The 12,743-nt window shown below is 34.1% G+C and overlaps 1 protein-coding gene across 3 annotated transcripts; it reads left to right on the forward strand.

Moving 5' to 3' along the window:
• Nucleotides 1-931: 931 nt before the first annotated feature.
• On the forward strand, nucleotides 932-11,480 carry LOC8260412 (condensin-1 complex subunit CAP-D2). Of its 3 annotated transcripts, none has more exons than XM_015725381.3 (17): nucleotides 932-1,331; nucleotides 1,744-2,084; nucleotides 2,455-2,615; nucleotides 2,708-3,896; nucleotides 4,037-4,228; nucleotides 6,445-7,104; nucleotides 7,199-7,375; nucleotides 7,513-7,580; nucleotides 7,694-7,916; nucleotides 8,000-8,099; nucleotides 8,204-8,319; nucleotides 8,399-8,456; nucleotides 9,705-9,856; nucleotides 9,929-10,130; nucleotides 10,688-10,855; nucleotides 10,931-11,030; nucleotides 11,189-11,480. In XM_015725381.3, the coding sequence occupies exons 1-17, from the start codon at nucleotides 1,184-1,186 to the stop codon at nucleotides 11,190-11,192; spliced, it is 4,059 nt and encodes a 1,352-aa protein (XP_015580867.2). In that variant the 5' UTR covers nucleotides 932-1,183; the 3' UTR covers nucleotides 11,193-11,480. The 3 variants fall into 3 exon arrangements, with proteins under 3 accessions (XP_015580867.2, XP_015580865.2, XP_048226068.1); XM_015725379.3 differs by having other exon boundaries at nucleotides 11,201-11,480; XM_048370111.1 differs by lacking the exons at nucleotides 932-1,331; nucleotides 1,744-2,084 and having other exon boundaries at nucleotides 2,460-2,615; nucleotides 2,887-3,896.
• The last annotated feature ends 1,263 nt before the right edge of the window (nucleotides 11,481-12,743 follow it).

The following is a 12,743-nucleotide window of genomic DNA, read 5'->3' on the forward strand; positions in this document are numbered from 1 at the left end:
ATGTATTATCCTTTATTTCAAATTCATTATATTAAGGTTCTTAAACCTTCAAAAGATTAATTTATCTCATAATAACAACATCCAGGGAATAGAGATTTCAGATTTAGTACACACTATTGCAAGTATATGCTTATTTTTGCTAATCTTTATTTCATTAATTAGAGTTGTCATGTTATCTGATTTTAAATATAAGATATGACTCAACTAAACCTCTGTTCTCATTCACTATTCAAGCATTAACATACCATCAAAGATATTTATACTTTTTACTTATGTACACAAAAGAAAAGAAGATTCCATGTCATCATATGATCATAAGAATTGGATATTGAGGTTTTCTATTATATAAATTTCGAGCTAAATGTATATTTATGTTTTTGAATTTTGATTATTTAGTCAGTTTAATATTTTAACTTTTAATATAATATAACAAACATCTGAATTTTTTTTTGTAATATTTTAATACCTTTTGATACATATTTTCGTGTAATATGTTAACATGTATTACATAAAAATATTTAAATATTATCAAAAAATAAAATTCATATGCATGTTAGGTTAAATTAAAATTTAAGAATAATTATATATTAAAAAAATAAAATTTAAATATTTTATTAAATTAAATAAGAAGTTAAAGTGTTAAACTGATTAATGGATGCAGTTAAAGAGTATAAATATGTATTTAGTTTAAATTTTGATAAACAATTGTTGAATAAGAGCTAAATTTTGACCGATGATCGGTTGAGTAAGAGTTGCACTTTTATGAGAATAAGAGTTGTCTTTGAAAGAGAAGTGATAAAAAAAATATTTTTTTTAATTGTTACGGCACAATTGCTCTTTTTAGGACAGTGTATATACTCTTAGTTTAGGCTTGAAATGTCAGGGTCCTTTTTGATTCAAAAACTCATTTCTGCCTGATTTGATCTTTCCGGACAAGTTCGGGGGTGCCAATTGACCCTTTGTCCTTCAAACTCGATTTTTAAAAATTAAAAACCGTGACCGTTGAATTGCAATATGCCTAATCCAACGGCAGTAAATGGTTAACAATTGTGATGTAACCCAATCCTTAAAGATTCCCGCTTCTTTCAATTTTGGTTTCGCCATTTTGAAATCATTACACTGAAAAAGAGAAAGCTCTCCCCTTTTCCCTATTATTCAATTCTTCCTTCTCCCTATCCCCTTAATGGCTCCGCATTTTGTATTCCCGCAGAACTTCCGATCTCTACAGGAGGAGCCAGCCGATAACAACGACAACAATAACCGTCTCTATGTTCAGAACCTAACCGACGTCGTTTCTCTTCGTCCTTCTGATCTCGAAGAGTTCGTCAAAGGTCCTTTTTCTCCCTTCACTTTCTCAGTATTTCCCTTTTATGTCCCTTCTCCCCATTCAAGTAACTCTCGTTCTAACTTCACCTTTTTTCTTGGACCTGTTATAGGTTTTGTTAGAGTTCAATTTAGGTGTTATCTTTACTTCAATTTCATTTAATACTGAAGAAGAAAGGGATAGAAAAGTAATGTTTTAGTTTTCCATATTCTTGTTGGATATTTGAATTCTTGTATTTTTTGACTTTCTTAAGAAAGGGGTACATTTGGCATTTATCTAAAATGTCTTGTCTTTTTCGAATTGAGAAAGAATTGAATTTCAGTAATTTATGGGCTTTCAAAACACATATATTTTGACTGAACAGAATCCAATTGAGTTGAATTGTAATTTAATTCTGCATTTTCTTGTTATGTAACCAGGTTTGTGCTTTGATCTCTCTGATAAAGAGCTATTCTGCATTGAAGAACAAGAAGTGTTTGATCGAGTGTACTCATTAGTATTGGGTTTCTCTAGTCTCACTCCATCTTGTAAACTCAATTTTGTTGAAAGCCTTCGATCAAATCTCAGTGTACTTCTTCCAAATGTTGATTCACTCTCTCGGGTTTCCCAATGCCAGGATGGTGATGATGATCACGATCATCTTCCACTGCTTGATAGGGTCACATCACATAGAAATGCTTTTAAAATATATTCTTTTTTTCTTCTCAATATTGTCCTCTCTGAGGAGTCAAATGCTACTGTTAATGGCACCAACTCAAGGGTACTTTTTTGTCCATTTTTTATATTTAGTTATAGCAAAATCTCTTATATGTGGAACTTCATGATTACAATGGTATATTCTTGTGGAATGTGATATTGCTATTAGGCTTTGTTTAGAAAAAAATCATCTGCCAGACTTCAATTGAACTGCATTCTTGCAAAATCATGTTACTTTTTTTTTGCATTGTATCATTTATCCAAATTGTCTTGTTCTTTCTTTTAGTTGAAAGAATTGATTCTATCAACTCAACTGCAGGGTATCCAAACATGAGAATTGACTAAATAGAATTTAATTGAAATGAATTCTTACGTTTTGGACTTTAAAAACAAGTTGTGACAGTTATCAATTTATAAGTTTGTGGATTTTTTAGGTGATAACAAGTACCAGGAAGAAAAAGCCATTAAACTCATGGAACTGGGAACCACAGAGGGGTCGGATACTTAATTTGATTGCTAATTCCTTAGAGGTCAACCTTGCCTTGCTCTTTGGATCATCAAATCCTGATGAAAATTATCTTTCTTTCATTGCAAAGTAAGCTAAACAATTTAGCATCCTTTATGTCTGTGCACTTTCATATGTGTCATTGGTATTAGGTCCATAATTTCTGATTTGCATTCATGCAGAAATGCTTTCTCTATGTGTGAGAATCCAGTACTTCTTAAAGACTCTGACGCTAAAGATGCTCTTTGTCGTATAATTGGGGCTTGTGCTACAAAATATCACTACACAGCACAATCATGTGCTTCAATCATGCACATAATTCACAAATATGATTTTGTTGTTACCCACATGGCTGATGCAGTTGCTGGAGCTGAGAAAAAATATGCTGATGGAACTCTTGCTAGTTCTCTTATCAGAGAGATCGGGAGGACTAACCCAAAAGCTTATGTTAAGGATACCGTTGGAGCTGAAAATGTTGGTCGTTTTCTTGTAGAACTTGCTGATCGGATGCCAAAGTTAATTTCGACCCACATTGCTTTGTTGGTCCCACACTTTGGTGGGGAATCATATAAGATAAGAAATGCTTTAGTTGGTGTTTTGGGCAAGTTGGTTGCCAAGGCATTTAAGGATGTTGAGGGTGAAGTAAGTTCTCAATCTGTTCGTCTTCGAACAAAGCAAGCTATGTTGGAAATCTTGCTTGAACGATGTCGAGATGTTTCTGCTTATACTAGGAGTCGAGTTCTTCAGGTTTGGGCTGAACTATGTGAAGAGCATTCTGTTTCAATGGGTTTGTGGAATGAGGTTGCAGCAGTTGCTGCTGGGAGATTGGAGGACAAAACTGCAATGGTTAGAAAAGCTGCATTAAATTTACTTATCATGATGTTGCAGCATAATCCTTTTGGTCCACAACTTCGAATAGCTTCATTTGAAGCTACATTAGAACAATACAAGAAGAAACTGAACGAGCTTGAACCAGATGAAAGTGCACAGAATGCCAGGGATGGTTTGAAATCTGATAATGATGCCTCTGATGGAGGGGATGAGGTTGATAATGTAAATGCTGAAGAGGTGGCTGAGAAGCAGCAAGAGAGTTTAACTGACAGTTGTTTGCCTCATATGGAAGATGGTATCACTCAGAAGGATAGTTCAGTGCCAGATGTTGGGAACTTGGAGCAAACTCGGGCTCTGGTTGCATCTCTTGAGGCTGGCTTGAGGTTTTCTAAGTGCATCTCTGCCACAATGCCTACACTTGTCCAATTAATGGCTTCTTCTTCTGCCACAGATGTTGAGAACACAATTCTCTTGCTGATGAGATGCAGACAGTTCCAAATTGATGGCGCAGAAGAGTGCCTCCGGAAGATGTTGCCTCTGGTGAGCTTTCGTTTTTATTCAGGCCAAAAAGACATTACATTTGGAACCTGGACTACGTTTTCTTTATCTTAAGCTTAACTATTCTGCAGATAAGATTCAGGAACTTTTTTCCATTAATATTATAATTCTGGCTCTTGTAGGTGTTCTCTCAGGATAAATCTATCTATGAAGCTGTGGAGAATGCCTTTATTGCTATTTACGTTAGGAAACTCCCAGTAGAAACTGCTAAAAATATTTTGAGTCTTGCTATAGATTCAAATATTGGGGATCTTGCAGCTCTGGAATTCATTATCAATGCCTTGGTCTCTAAAGGTGAAATATCTACAAGCACGGTGAGCTTTTTGTTATGACGTTCAATGCCGTTTAACTTAAATTAACAGAGGGCTTTGAACTTGCCATTTTGAGTTAAATCCCATTCCTTGTTTGAAATGTTAATTATAAAATTTTGAGAATGAGATGGTCAGTTTTAGTAATATGTTTAGACTGAATAATACTACTCGGTTTTATTTGATGTGGAAAAGGAGATGTTTAAATGTTATGTTGATGGTCATATTTACTTGAGATTTATTCGACTCATGCTATGCAATAATAAGCCTATTGAGATTTTTTTAATTAATGGTTCAGGAAGCTCTGTTTCCAACTTTCACGGGCATGTCTGGACATAAAACAACACTGTTAATGTGGTTCATGAATTTTTTTTCATACTGTTGTTTTCTTGCATTGCAGCTGTCACTTGGTCAGTACACTCAGACCAACTGGCCTATGCACAAAATTGTTTACAAATAAATTGATGAACTCACTTGTGGAATTCACGTGGATTTTATAGACAACATTCAATTTTTACTTAGGTTCTGAAAGCAACTGGGAACTAAAAAATAAAATAAAATTATAAAGAATAATTTCCTTTCCCAATAATATTTTCCTTAGGTTGTTAGTGCACCTCTCACAAATGCTATCTTTAGAGTACTAATAAATGGGTTTTAGGGAAATGACATTTGAATCATTTCTAGATACTTCATAGTGTTAAATACATTGTGGTACCTTTAATAGACATGCTGGGATAATCCCTTCTTATGTTACATCTGTATTTAGACTTAAAATTTTAAATCAGTTCAAAGTTTTAATTCTTATAACTTGCATAATGGTTATGATGAAAAAGTTTTGCATTTTGTGATCATCCTTTGGAAGTTATTAGACAAATGAGGCTGGAACTTGGAAAATCAGATGACTATCAGCGTTCTGATAGCTTATAATATCCCTGCTAGCATACATATAAATTAGCTTTGATTGAGCATCTGATAATTTAGGCAATTGCTACATGATCTTAGCTTTAGCATTGTAATTGATGACAGAAGTGAATACTACCAACCTTTTTATTTGGTGGCTCGAACAAGTGAAATGCTAAAAAAAAGTTTGTTTTAAATGATTGATTTGGAAAAGAAGTTTTCCAATGTCTTTTTACTACAGCCTGTTATTTCAAAGTTAATATTTAGATCCTGAATACATATGAATATATTTTGCGACTTTTAGCTCTTGATATGAACATATTTCATATCTTAGATTGGTCAAATGAACTGTATGATTCATAATTTTTAGGCTTCTTCAAGGATGATTGCTGGCTTAGTAGGAAAATGTGTTGTAGAGAACAAATATATGAAGCTCTTGTGTCCTTTAGTTTAATATGTTTGAGGGTACCATGCAGTTTATGGAATTTATGTATAAACTGACTTCTATCTAGTGAGATTTATGGCTGAACTGACTTGTGACTTCATCAAGTGTTAAACTAGCACGGAATAGAAGTTTCCTCAGGAAAGTTAACTGGAATGTAATACTCTGGTGTCTGATTTGTATAGGAATGCTGAATTATTGGGACAGATAGATTCCTGAAGTTATGGGTAATATTATTACTTTCTCATGCATATTGGACATTATAACTCATATTAAAGGATGGAAAAGTTACTCTCATTTGGGAATAGAAAATTAATCATAGATCGAATTGAACTGGTACTTTTTTTGAGACTAGTAAACTTCTATCAACTTAGCAATGAAATATTGATCAAGAAACTGAGTAGCTGTAATCTGTTTGCATTAAGATTATTATGCAAGATATTCCACGTTATTTCTAAATTCTCATAGATTAACAACACAATAATTGTACACTTACAATGAAATTGCTATGTCTAACCAAAGTCCAAAAAATTTGGTGTTATATTATTTTATTCATTTTCTTGGAAATTTACCTTCCCGAGGAAGTTATTTTCAACAGAAAGTTGAATTCCAGTAACAAAAAGCTCCTGAATCTGAACTATCCAGCTCTGTTATTATTAGTATTATCATTATTATTCTTTTTATTTTCACACATGCCGAGTGAGTTTTTTGTTGATTTTGGACTATGAATCTGCTGTTGTTCTGTGTGATTTGGTTGTTAAAAGATCATGCAGGATTGAGATGTCATGCCAATTTTTTTTTTATTCTGAGCCCAGCAAGTTCTTTTATTTTTCTCCACTTTTAAACAGTCAGCTTCCACACTGAGTATTCCCCTTTGCAGATATCAGCATTATGGGATTTCTTTTGCTTCAATGTCAGTGGAACCACAGCAGAACAAAGTCGTGGTGCTTTATCTGTCCTTTGCATGGCTGCAAAATCATCCACTGGAGTTCTTGGCTCTCACTTGCAAGATATTATTGATATTGGATTTGGTCGTTGGGCTAAAGTGGAACCTTTGCTTGCCAGATTGGCATGTGTTGCCATTCAGAGATTGTCTGCAGACGATAGAAAGAAGTTGTTGGTTAGTAATGGTAGCCGCATATTTGGTATCCTAGAGAGCTTAATAACTGGCTTTTGGCTCCCAGAGAACATATGGTATGCTGCTGCTGATAAAGCAATAAGTACCATATATACAATTCATCCAACTCCAGAAACATTAGCTGCTGATATTGTTAAGAAATCGCTTAGTTCTATTTTTGACTGTAGTGGAGGAAATGACTTGCAGAATAACGTTGAGAGTGGTAGCACCGCTGTTGTCACAGCAGTTCAAGTATCAAAACTTAGTAGATATTTATTCATCATAAGTCATGTTGCCATGAACCAGTTGCTATACATAGAATCCTGTGTTCGGAAAATTCAGAAGCAGAAGATAAAGGAGAAAATGGTTACTGATGGTGGGAATGTTCATAATACTGTCCCGAAACCAGCTGATTCACCAAATGTATGTCCCACGATTATGCCAACATCATTTTAATCATGACCAACAAGCTTTTGGCTTTCATTCAGAAGCCCTCTTCTTTTATTCTTCATTACAGGAAAACAATATAAATGCCGAGCTAGGTGTTGCTGCCTCAGAAGATGCGATCCTTGATGCACTCTCTGAAAGAGCTGAGCAAGAGATCATTTCTAGTGGTTCCAATGAGAAGAATTTGATTGGCCTTTGTGTACCTTTCCTCTCCAAGCTATGTAGAAATATTAGTTTGATGCAGCGGGTGATTCTCTTTATTTTCTCTGCATTTAGAGCCTTCATGATCTGCTCAATTGCCCATGCAAATGTTATCTCTTTGCCAATCTGTACTTGTTATTTGTTTTGCGTCTAAAGCTGACATGGGGTCATTATTTTTTTCAGTATCCAATACTCCAGGCATCTGCAATGCTCGCTCTTTGTAGATTTATGATTATTGATGCACATTTTTGGTGATATTTCTCTCTCTCTCCTCCTCTCTCACACACACAACCATGCACTTGCACACACAAACACGACAGGTGAAGACAAGTGTATACTAACTTTTTCTTGAATGTAATGTCAGTGATGCAAATCTCCAACTTCTTTTCACTGTTGTGGAAAGTGCACCATCTGAAACTGTTCGTACCAATTGCACAATTGCACTGGGAGATTTGGCAGTTCGCTTTCCTAATCTGTTAGAACCGTGGACTGAGAATATGTATGCCAGGTTACGAGATCCTTCAGTGTCTGTTAGAAAAAATGCTGTGCTGGTTCTTTCACATCTCATCTTAAATGACATGATGAAGGTGAGAGAATTGTTGACTGGCACCATGCTTCTCCTCTTTTGTTATAATGATACAAGATCTTATTTCGGATAGTGCATGATTAGGTGAAAGGTTATTTAAATGAGATGGCTCTGTGTTTAGAAGATGAAGATGAGAGAATATCGAATCTGGCTAAACTGTTCTTCCATGAGTTGTCTAAGAAAGGTAATCGTTGGTACTATGAAATTTCTAATAAACTTTCTCCAGTTGGTCATTTCTCTAGCAAAAAGGAAATTGAATCCTTTTGTACCTCCCAATTGTGAAAGCAGGAAGCAATCCAGTGTATAATTTACTCCCGGATATACTTAGCAAATTATCTGTCCAGAACCTAAACAGGGAGTCTTTCTGCAACATCATGCAGTTCTTAATTGGGTCCATAAAAAAGGTACAGATTTCTTCACCTAGTTGATTCATATTTTCTCTTAACAATGATTTGAACGTTACTTTTCTTGGATCCTTCTCAGGACAAACAAATGGAGGCTCTTGTTGAAAAGCTCTGCAATCGGTTTAGTGGAGTCACTGGTACATCTTTAGTACCTTTTTTTTTTATTTGTTTGCCACTCTGACACCATTCTATAACCTTAACTCTCCAACTACATGGCAAAGTGATACAATCACTACAATCAATATTTATGTTATTACAATCAATGTACTGATACGATTTTTATAGCATTTATTATTTTATTTAAACTTGTGCGAGTATTTTGGCCACAGTAGTTTTCTTGTTTGCCATTCAGTACACTGTCCTATTTAACATTAATAGTTGTATAATGAGGTGATATATAAATTGGTATTCACTGCTTCTCTTTACTTTTTGTTTGTTTTGCTCTTTCCTTTTAATTCTTTGTCATAAAGGAAAATTAACTAAAAGTAAATAAGGTTTAACAAGATCAGGGAAGGGGAATTCCCTTCTGAACAAGACTTCGATAAGAGGGAAACAAATTGGACATAATAATGGAAGGTGTCTCTGGAATTCTATACTGGACTAGACTGCATTTGATTGGTGAGCGAGTTTAGAAGTTCTTTAATTTAGAGATTATTTTAGATTTTGGGTAGTTTTAGGTTAAACTCTGAAATAAAGTTTTCTTCAAGTGGAGAGCGGAGATAAAGTTTGGTGGAGTAGTTGAAGTTGTAACGAGAGAACAAACTCTTTTTAGTTAGTAATGAGTGGAAAAGCTCTATAAAAGTTGATACTCAGGGGTTCTGGGATAAAAATATACAAATATGTAATCTTAGCCCATTAGCAAAGCTGTTTGAAAAGATGAACTGCTTAAGTTAAATTCTTGTGTTTGTGAATGTGATTTATTTATCTCTATATTTTTTTCACTCTTCCATAATGCCTAACGCCAACCTAGAAAAGAAAAAAAGCACCATTTGTTTCCTACATCCTCTTGCAGTTTTCTGCTGCTGCATTCTGAAAATCTACTAATGTAGGACTTTATTTGTGCCTTGTAGATGGTTATAATAAGGACCTTTCTTTTCATGTTAGGTTAGGGCACAATGTTCCATCTCTTACCACTGCTTGATTTAGGCAATAATAGGTCAGTTAAAAGTTGCAGTTAATGAGCGATTGAAGGCAGCTCATCCCATGTAAACTAGTTTATTGATATATGTTTAAAGAGCTTTTTGTTCTTATGATCATAAACTCATGACTGTCCTATCTGTGCTTAGAAAAGAAATCAATATCGTTCTTAGCTGCTGCTTTTTATTTTTTTTTTCTCCCATTTCATTAGTTGTTTAGTGGTGATTATGGAATACTCTTTGCTGCAGATGTTAAGCAGTGGGAATATATCTCTTACTGCCTCTCGCAACTGGCATTTACTGAAAAGGGAATAAGAAAACTCATTGAATCATTCAAGAGCTATGAACATGCTTTGTTGGAGGATTCTGTTGCAGACCATTTCAAAAGCATAATTAACAAGGTACAGGGTTTCTGCATCTTCTAATTTTTAATGTCCAGTTACATGATTGGTGTTCTCGTTGATCTTAAACAGGCTAAAAAGTTTGCAAAACCAGAACTTAAATTGTGTATTGAGGAGTTTGAGGAGAAGCTTCAGAAATTCCATATGGAAAAGAAGGAGCAGGAAGTGACGGCAAGAAATGCCCAAATTCATCGGCAGAAGGTTGAAAATGTAGAGCGTGTTGTGATGGCTAGAAATGAGGGTGAAGAATGTGAAGGGTCCAATATTAATGAAGGTTGGTATTGTTATTAATTGCTCTGATATTAATGTTTAAACTTTCCGTTCTCTGCTTGAATTCCTTGAACGGCCTCCTTTTTAGGACTCTTGTATAATTTGAAAAAGAAATGCCAAGAGGAGTCAGTAACCAAACTATTTCCTTTCTGTTTTCTTATACTTGTGCTAGCGAAGACGAGCCATAGTCTTTGCCAAGCATTTTTATTAAATATTTTATTATCAGCTAATATTCTTCTGATAGAAGTTAGTAGAATTGCTAAAATAGCCAAGCTCTTGACAATGGATTGCAGGTAATGGCTCGCAATTTCCATGCTCTCGACCAATTTATTGAGGAATTTTATAATTGCTTTAAAAGTTTTAGAAGTATCATATCTCTGTCAGGCTTTATACTTCAAGCTTAATATACTAATGCATCCTAGAAGGGTGAAAAATTGTTGTTTCTTTGGGGTTTCACAAACTCATAATTGTCATTATGCTGTTTCAGATTGTACTCTTTTTCTCCGAGAGATTATGCTATTAAATAATTTGGTTATTAAGGTTGGGTTACTGTTAAAACAGATGGCGAAGTCATTGATCCATCCATGGAGGGAATATCTCAATCAAAGAATGTAGTACCAGATATAAAATTAGATGATTCAGATGGAAACTCGGGTATTTCCAGTGAGCTGACAGAGACAGAGCTAGGTGAAACTGAAGAAGTGCAGTCACCAAGAGTTACTAGAAAAGGTAATAATCTTTTAGTAGTTTTAATTTATTTTTATAATTAAATTAACTCCTGCAGTTGCTACAACGCACTATCAGGTACAGGGACCTCCAGATCTAGAGCTAAGAAAAGCAACACAATTGATCACAAGAGTGGTGTTTCTGCATCCACTAGAAGATATACAAGATCAAAACAAAGGTAGGTTTCCATAATAAATATGTCGTCTGTTGATCCCTTGCACATATATGTCTGCATGAATTTGGTATTCAGTTTTCTGTGATTAAGAGATGTCACCAGATATGGTGTTAGGCATACTTCTCTCATCAAGGATTAAGAAATGTAAGACAACTCTTTAGGTGATTGTGCAGGTAAGAAGAGTTGGAAAGCTTCCAGATCATCCCTAGTTTTGCTTGGAAGAAAAAATATTAAGTTTTTTTCTTGTTACTGTATTGTTGCAGAAGGTAATTGTAACATTTGATGTAATATATTACTTGCATTAGTAGAAAATAGGAAGAAAGGAAAAAAGAAAAAAGGGGAATGCAGTCTGTATGTAGAGCTAAGTGAAATGGAACTATTCCACTGTTTCTATCTTTCCTGAAATTATGGCCAACCCTTTGAATGCATTTGCTTTATGCATACTTGTTCTAACAGTGGAGTCTAACCCTAATTTGCAGATTGCTTATGTTTTGAGATGGTGAATGTAGGATCATCATCCTAATATTTACTTATATAATGACACCTAGACTAATTTATTTCTTTTATCTGAAGTTTGGTTAACCACGGGCCAATTCCAGTCTGAAAACTGAATTGGAACCTGCCTGGTTCAGTTCTGGTTTAGAAGCACATTTGCCACTTGTTCCTATTGTTATTTGAACCAGAACCGAACTGGAATTGTCAGCAAAGGGAACTATTGCAGGGTAGTGAGGTCGACTCACATACTGAAATTTATGGATAAAAATGAGATCTTTTGCAGTAAAGGCTTCCTCCCTAAGGCTGTAAGAAAGAAATCATTTTGATTCATTATTTTTTCCAAAAGAAAAAGATTTCCTTTGTTTTTCTTCCCATTTGTTACAAAAATCTTTATAAAGGTCTACAGGAAGGACCAAAAAATGAGGTTACTTAGCAAGAAGTTAGCTCTGAGCAATTTTAGGGTGTGATTGGGATATTAATTTATTTGATTTTCTTAAAAATAATTATTAAAATTTAAAAGTAAAATAAAATAAAAATTCAGGTTGGCAAAGGTTTTTTTTTTTTTTTTTTTTTTTTTTTTTAAATTTAATGCTAAACGACCCCTTAGTGTGCATATTAAGCATAGTTGGTAGTGAGCTACTGGAACATGACCCACTGACCATCTTCCAACAATTTGTTAAGTGTGTATTCATTGTCCTTTGTTTTTATTTTGTCCCCTCTAATTATATGATTTATGATATAGCTATCCATCTAATAACTACCCAACAAATGACTAGAGGCACATGACAGCTTTTTCTTCAGATGAATAGACCATTCATGAGCTTTGTATTTACTAAATTGGACATATCCTTGTATCTCTATCCTCATACAGCTTATGTATAAATTTTTAGTTAGAGAAAATATAAATGGTTAATTTATATTCAAGGCCTCCAATTAAATTTCAATAAATTCGTTCTTCTTCTAAAAGAAATTCATTGAAAGTTTAATAGGATCGAAGCTACGAAATAACTGTTTATTTTTATGTTTGTTATAAAAGTAATAATTTTTAAAATATTGATATTGATAGATGGTGTTGATGAAATTTAAACTGAAAAATTCTTTAATTCTAGCAATTGAAAATATTAGTTAAATTATTCGATTGATATAGTTTATTGATTGCTAGAAGTAATAGAGTATTCTTAGAGTTTATTCTTATTCTGAGAAGCATGTTATGCCTTGAAT

Source organism: Ricinus communis, chromosome 10 (assembly GCF_019578655.1).
Source record: "Ricinus communis isolate WT05 ecotype wild-type chromosome 10, ASM1957865v1, whole genome shotgun sequence".
In the NCBI taxonomy this organism is placed as follows: Eukaryota; Viridiplantae; Streptophyta; class Magnoliopsida; order Malpighiales; family Euphorbiaceae; genus Ricinus; species Ricinus communis.

What these genes read in the sequence shown, in the direction of transcription:
- LOC8260412 (XM_015725381.3), top strand. Translation starts at nt 1,184, where the DNA reads ATGGCTCCGCATTTTGTATTCCCGCAGAACTTCCGATCTCTACAGGAG. An exon ending in TATCTTTCTTTCATTGCAAA is followed by an intron (nt 2,616 to 2,707) that starts GTAAGCTAAACA and finishes GCATTCATGCAG; the next exon opens with AAATGCTTTCTCTATGTGTG. An exon ending in AGGGTCCAATATTAATGAAG is followed by an intron (nt 10,131 to 10,687) that starts GTTGGTATTGTT and finishes CTGTTAAAACAG; the next exon opens with ATGGCGAAGTCATTGATCCA.